Genomic DNA, 6,004 nt, shown 5'->3' with positions numbered 1-6,004 from the left:
CAGGCAGGTGCTAACGAAGCCTGATACACCTATGCCCTGAAGCATGCCTTTTGTTCTGCTACGGGTCTGAGTCACAGTGTACTTCCACCTCATTGGAAGTCTCTTGCCTAACAAGACATTACAGAAGTAGTCATTCCAGTTTTGCTGTGGTAGCACTTCACTTTCTCCTGGTACTTGTGTAATTGGCAACTGGTTTGGTATTAATGTGCAGTTGTCATCCTGCCTGTCACAAAGAAGTTGTTCTTTTCAATGTGATCGCACTCATTCAGCAGTAAAGAATAAATCCTCCGACTCAGGAAATTGTCTTGCTCTTTTAACCAGTTGGGTTTTTTCTTTTTTTGCTGGAAATGGGCAAAGAACCCAAGCTGTGTGTCTGCATGGTATACCTAGATCAGCAGGTGGCCTGCAGCAGGACATTTAGGTGAAGAATTGTTCTACCTCTAACAGTCTGAAAAAGCACATTTATAAGGAGAATAATCCCTGATGCCAGCATTTTTCAGTTAGATACTTTGAAATTGACCCTTTGCAATTTTGACTCATTGTTTATACACCAAGTACATTTTCTTACTGTCAAGATTGAAAGAGGCTAGGCAGTACCCTGGAGTAAATGATTTCTTTTCTTCTTTCTGGATGGTACCAAACTGTATGGATCATAAATTATCAATAGGGATTTTTAGGCACTACTATTATGTAAAGGGTTAATTATAATTATTAATATATTTTTAAGTAGTTTTAACTTCTCTTGCAACCGCAGCCATTTCTCATGCCTACTCTAATGCTCTTCCACAAAGATRGGGCTCTAATATTTTCAGAGCATTTCCCATCTTGGCTATGTTTTCCTGTCTCATAAGTAGGGAGGTTGAGATATARAGAATTTTCCAAGCAGGAGTTTATTGTAAAAATCCTTCCTCCTAGTGTCTGCCCAGATTAGTAGTACYGATAATTACAGTATCTGTTCTTCTACTTTTTGTGGAAGTATTGACTGAAGGTTAATAAGATTTATCTCTGATTTTCACATGTTTTGCAATGCTGTATAGTAAGTTATAATTAAAATTATAAAGTAACTTTACAGTAAGTTATAAATACTTGTTTGAATATTAAATGTTTTTACCAATGGATCAAAATGATTGCAGTAAGAGTGACTTTAATTATACTTCTTAAAGTAATTTCTTCTTGACAGTTAGTAAGACTGAAATTTAAAGCAAATGCTTGCTACAATTAACACACTAGAGGCATGCTTTTTGTGGTTTTTCTTTGTTTCGTTTTTTGCAGATGTTGATGAATGCGCTGTTGGCTCAGACTGCGATGAGCATGCATCTTGTCTCAACACAAATGGATCCTATGTTTGCACTTGCATCCCTCCTTACACAGGAGATGGTAAAAAATGTGCAGGTATGGGAAAGTAAAGTATCAAGCTAGCCTTTCCAAGGTTCTGTGTAGGTCAGTGTTCTGCCTCCCACTGTGGAAAACAGCTGCCTGTGATTGATATTCTAGGACAGGCATCCTCTCATCTCCAGGTCAGTGTGGTCTGGATGAGGCTGTGATGAAGCATTTCCTTTTGTTTCTGGAGAACTCACCACTCCATATGGATACAGCTGTCCATGGGATGCTGCTCCAAAACATACACACATCCAAAATCCTCTTGCACCCAGGGCACAAGACCTGTGAACGCCACAAGTGGGTCACTTCTCAGATTAGATCTTTGCAGTAGAGAAGTGTTTTAATGCAGGCATCTGAGTAGGGCTAGAGCTGCCTGTGGAAACATTAAACAAGGTAACTTTGGATGAGGATAGCAAGACAGTGGCATAGGTTAGGATAAAAAGGTAGCTGAGTTGTTTTCTCATTCAGGGGTGGRCATGCTGGAATGAGCTTTCCCTCACAGAGGGAAAAACGACTGGAAGATATGTTTGCTTCTGACAATGAATGCAAACTCCATTGCAGAGAGCTCTTCCATGTCAAGATTAGGTTGCTTGCATGAGTCTTCAGTGTCTGTCACTTACGTGTAAAACAGAGAAAAGGATGTAAACTCATTATGAGTGTTTTCCATGTTCTTTGCCTTCCTACTTTCAGCAAATTCCCAAGGACAGCTCCTGCAACTTGTTTATAAAACCTGACACTTAATTATATTATTTGTAGTTTCCCTCTTCCTCCTCAGAACCTGTGAAATGCCATAATCCAGGAAATCCAGAGCATGGCCGTTTATATGGGGATACTTACAGTGTTGGCAGTGAAGTAACATTTTCCTGTGAAGAAGGGTTCCAGCTGACAGGAGCAACAAAACTTACTTGCATGGAGTCTGGAGAGTGGAGCCACCCAAAACCCTATTGTGAAGGTGTGGTTCCTGGGGAGAATGCATGTTGAAATGTGACTTTAACATTAGAGAGATGAAAGGGGCAAATAGTGAAGAGCCTTTAGAGACTGTGGCAGCTCATGTAACCCTGCCCTAGCAGATCTGTATCTCAGTGTTGAAGTCTTTGTTTTCTTAAGACATAAGCACAGTTGTCATATTTGCAATGCTACTTTCTTACAGAGATTYTCCAGTGCGTCAGAGGTAGAGACTCAGTCTAATGCAAGCATTAGAAGTGTATTTCTCCTCCACCCAGCTTTCCATTTTCAATGAATAAATTACTTCAAGACTATTAACTGTGCTTCGGTGGATAAAAAGCAGCTAGAAAGGACAGGCTGATGCACGTACATAGTCGTGGTATAATAGCAGAGTTTGTTTCTTTAGAAAACCAAAACAAATAATGTGAAGCAACAGGTAAAGTGAAGAGTTGACAAAGACTATTGAGAAAAAAAAAAAAAGAACAATTACTTTGTCCGTAGAGGGAGGTAGATATGGAATCCTCTTCACAGTCAAGCATGTGGTTTGTAGAGTGTTTATGACTACCTACAAGCAGTTAGTTCAGTTTCTCAGTAAAGTGAATTCAGGTAAAGAGTCATTTACAGATTAGTGAAGAACTCAGTGTTATGTAGGGCTTTATACTTCTTCAAATTTATTCAGAGAAAACAAAGCAAATCCTGATTTTCTGTTCATTTTTGTTTGTGTTATATCAACCTCTCTTGTATTCCTGTCTTTTTAAAGCTATATCCTGTGGTGCTCCAGTTATTCCAGAGAACAGTGCCATTTTTGGCTCAAATTTTACATACCATAATAAGGTGGTGTACAGGTAGGAATTCAGTATGTTTGAAGTGCTGTATTAATAACTGATTGACAATCTGGCAGCAAATAAAAGTATGGCTGAATTGAGAGATTGATTGAAGTGAAGGAGAGGAGCAAGATGGGATTAAAATAATGGAAAGACATTTGTTTATAGATGTGGCTGTTCATTAGCAGAGCTGGATGTTTACTCCAGTACTACTTCTCTATGCCCTGAAAAGAAAGATGGTTTATGCAGGTGTGGATGCTGAAAAAAAAAGGGATGGCTGATTATGTTATGCATGAAAGGCTCTGTGTTTGATAGCACTTCTTTTCTTCTAACACAGATGCAATGATGGATACAACTTAGTGGGTGAAAGGGAAATTCTGTGCCTTGCTAGTGGCGCTTGGAGTCATGCTCCCCCCTCCTGTGAAATGGTGATGTGCCCTAGCCCACAGGATATCAGAAATGGAAGATACACRCTGAGTGGCACAGCCTACCTTTCCTCTGTATCATACACCTGTGACAATGGATACAGGTAAATGCACGGACTTTCCTGGGCCAGATACAGGTGGCATTCTTGCTAGAAGGTCTGACTTATACCTGAAAGAGACAAAGCTGGGATCATTGCTCAGAAATATAAAATAATAATAAAATACTAAAACAGAATTGAAAAATACTTCTTTCTGTCTTGAAGGTACTTCCTGTGTTTTATCCTGCACCAGAGCACTTCAGAGAAGTCACTCAGGATTTGCTATATACATATGTAATGCTTTCATTTTACCATCAAACTTATAAAAATATTTTGGATGTTCTGATGGTTTTCATTTGCCTTTAAAGATCATAATACCTCTACAACTGGTATTCATATCCAATATTATTTTTGCTATTGCTTTACAATGCCCTTTGGGAAGGAACTTTCTGGAAGTTTCTAATTTACTCTTTGTACTAGTAATTTATTCTAAGGTTTTGTTCTGTTTTACATTTGTAAGCAATTGTACTGGAAACATATTTTTAACATGCTGCAATTAAAAATTAACCTGTTAATGCTACATCCAAGGATGTGGCTGTACATGCAACTTTCTGCCTCCCCTGATATCTGCTTGTACCTCTAACAAATATACTCTGACATAAGTGGTCTCATATGGAGATCTGTTAGGGATTATTTTTTTTACATTTTCCTGCTGAAAGCATTTCCTTGTCCAGATGCCGGCAAGTAGGTGAGGTATGTTCATTTGGTGAATGTTTTAATTGCGTTAAATGTGTTAAAATGTGTAAAAACAACTTGATACCTCAACTGCAGTTCAGTGTGGTGTTAAGGCATATACGTGCACATCATGGGCTTATCTGCACCCCACTAAACCAGGCAGTGGTTTTACCAAAACCAGTGAGTTTTTTGACTGTGGACACATAGCCAGCAAATACCATGTCAGTTTTGGCTCTTTGCCTCTCTACCACAGTTTGGTGAGAGAGATCCTCTCTGCTGTGGTCGTCACTCCAGAGGAAGCTATCTTATATATTATTTCTGGACCCATTCTCTTCCTTCAAGCACCTCTTAGGTGTTTKTAGCATATTGCCACAGGTAGGCTGTGCCCACTTCCCTGCTTCCCTGCCAAATTTCTAAGGGCATTACAGGTCAGTGTTCTTTCCCATTAACTTACTTTAGTCAGATGAATGTGGGGGTGTAATACAATTTGAGACCAAACTGTGGAGAATCAGATACGCCTGTGTGCTGCTCATAAATACAATGTGGGACCTATAGGGAGCCCACAGGGAACTGACATAGCAGCTGGAGAGCCGGGATTTCTTCCAGGGCAGTTCTGTTCAGCCATCGGAGCCACGCCCTCTGAACCACTGCTGTTTCCTCAGCTCAGGAAATTAAAAATTACCATCAGCTTCAAATATGTGTGCCCATTCTCTCAGGCAAAATCCCTCACCTCCTGAAGGAACTGAATGTCTTTTTGTGAACAAACTTGAGCTGGAGCAATTCCCTCRGTGTTCGGGGTTAAGGTAGTGGTTTAAGTCGTAAAGTGAATCAGGCCTCAGGCAGAAGCCTACTTGTAAGGCTCTTGAGACTGGCATGTTTTTGATGGCATACAAGTATATTTTTAAGCTTAAACAAATATCTGTTTCTTCTGTGCTCAAAGATGTGTAAAGCTGCAGCAGAAATTATTGTGTTTGCACAGAGCATTGAGGCCCACCAGCTTTCTCTTCAAATTAGTGTGAAGACCAGCATTTTTTTGACACCATCAGAGTGTTTTTCCATGAACAGATGGTGACATTCTGGGGTTTACTGAAGAAAGATTCCTTAGTTTCACTGGGGCCCGGAAGCAAATCAGCTCTTTCACTCTTTGTCCCTCACCTGGAATGAAATGGCAGCCTTAATAATGATCTTTGTGTCTCAGCCTTCAGGGACCTTCAGTGCTCGTCTGTGCGTCTTCAGGGAACTGGAACAGCACACCACCAACTTGTCACGTTGTGTCTTGTGGATCCCCTCCTGCCATCAAAGATGCAGTCATCAAAGGAGACAACTTCACTTTCGGAAGCACAGTCTCTTACACGTGTAAGGAAGGGTATGTAGATCAGTATTACTGCACTAATAGGACGAGTAAAACCTGTGCATTGTTTCACAAGTCCTTTATAACTGCACACTAATTAATTTGTATTACTTCTGTCTTAACTTACTGGAAGTTAAATGCGAGATAGATTTTTTGGGCTGTCAAATACTAACAGTATGAGACACAGACATTTCTTGAAGTAGTTTCAGGACAACTGAATACACTSTGGAAGAGAAGAACAGAGAGGAATCATGAGGAATGATAGCACAATTCATTTGGAAACCCCTTTCCTTGGAGTTACTACAG

The 6,004-nt window shown here is 40.0% G+C and overlaps 1 protein-coding gene across 2 annotated transcripts in view; it reads left to right on the top strand.

The window, feature by feature from the left end:
* The window catches only part of SVEP1 (sushi, von Willebrand factor type A, EGF and pentraxin domain containing 1), a 114,836-nt gene that overhangs the window by 80,293 nt on the left and 28,539 nt on the right, over nt 1–6,004 (top strand). For both annotated transcript variants that reach the window (XM_057374566.1, XM_057374565.1), the window contains exons 32-36: nt 1,273–1,392; nt 2,156–2,332; nt 3,086–3,170; nt 3,487–3,678; nt 5,546–5,713. In XM_057374566.1, the coding sequence (XP_057230549.1) occupies nt 1,273–1,392; nt 2,156–2,332; nt 3,086–3,170; nt 3,487–3,678; nt 5,546–5,713 (742 nt within the window). The remainder of the gene's footprint in view (nt 1–1,272; nt 1,393–2,155; nt 2,333–3,085; nt 3,171–3,486; nt 3,679–5,545; nt 5,714–6,004) is intronic.

The sequence above is a fragment of the Malurus melanocephalus genome, unplaced genomic scaffold (assembly GCF_030028575.1).
Source record: "Malurus melanocephalus ecotype Western Australia unplaced genomic scaffold, MMel_1.1 scaffold_228, whole genome shotgun sequence".
NCBI classification, from domain to species: domain Eukaryota; kingdom Metazoa; phylum Chordata; class Aves; order Passeriformes; family Maluridae; genus Malurus; species Malurus melanocephalus.
Note: the sequence above shows the minus strand (reverse complement) of the source record. Positions and strands in the feature narration are given on the sequence as shown.